Source organism: Aplysia californica, unplaced genomic scaffold, assembly GCF_000002075.1.
Source record: "Aplysia californica isolate F4 #8 unplaced genomic scaffold, AplCal3.0 scaffold01030, whole genome shotgun sequence".
Taxonomy (NCBI): Eukaryota; Metazoa; Mollusca; class Gastropoda; order Aplysiida; family Aplysiidae; genus Aplysia; species Aplysia californica.
The window spans coordinates 222,762-223,245 of record NW_004798300.1 but is presented as its reverse complement, the minus strand read 5'-3'; the positions used below and the strand labels follow the sequence as shown (position 1 = coordinate 223,245).

The following is a 484-nucleotide window of genomic DNA, read 5'->3' as shown; positions in this document are numbered from 1 at the left end:
AGCAACAACAAAGAGACAAGCGTGCACTCACCGAGTCGCGTGACAAACACACACACATACATACATAACAACAACAGCAACAGCAACAACAAAGACACAAGCGTGCACTCACCGAGTCGTGTGACAAACACACACACATACATACATAACAACAACAACAACAGCAACAACAACAACAGCAACAACAACAACAACAACAGCAACAACAACAACAACAACAGCAACATCAGCAACAACAAAGAGACAAGCGTGCACTCACCGAGTCGCGTGACATGTTGTCGCAGGCCTCACAGTGCCAGGCGTATCCGCGCACCTTTGGAGACTTCTTCATGGGCGGGTCCAGGCACAGCAGATGGTAGGCCAACATGCACTCGTCACACCTGGGGAGGGGAACACACAAGACACAGGTGAGGGGAACACACAAGGCACAGGTGAAGGGAACACACAAGACACAGGTGAGGGGAACACACAAGACACAGGTGAG

General features: G+C 50.4%; 1 protein-coding gene across 1 annotated transcript in view; it reads right to left on the bottom strand.

Annotated features, from left to right (window-relative positions):
- Window positions 1-259: 259 nt before the first annotated feature.
- The window catches only part of LOC101852889 (PHD finger protein 14), a gene marked incomplete at both ends in the record, with an annotated part of 29,599 nt that continues 29,374 nt past the window's right edge, over window positions 260-484 (bottom strand). Inside the window, 1 exon segment of the mRNA XM_013089734.1 lies at window positions 260-380. Coding sequence (XP_012945188.1) covers window positions 260-380 — 121 coding nt within the window.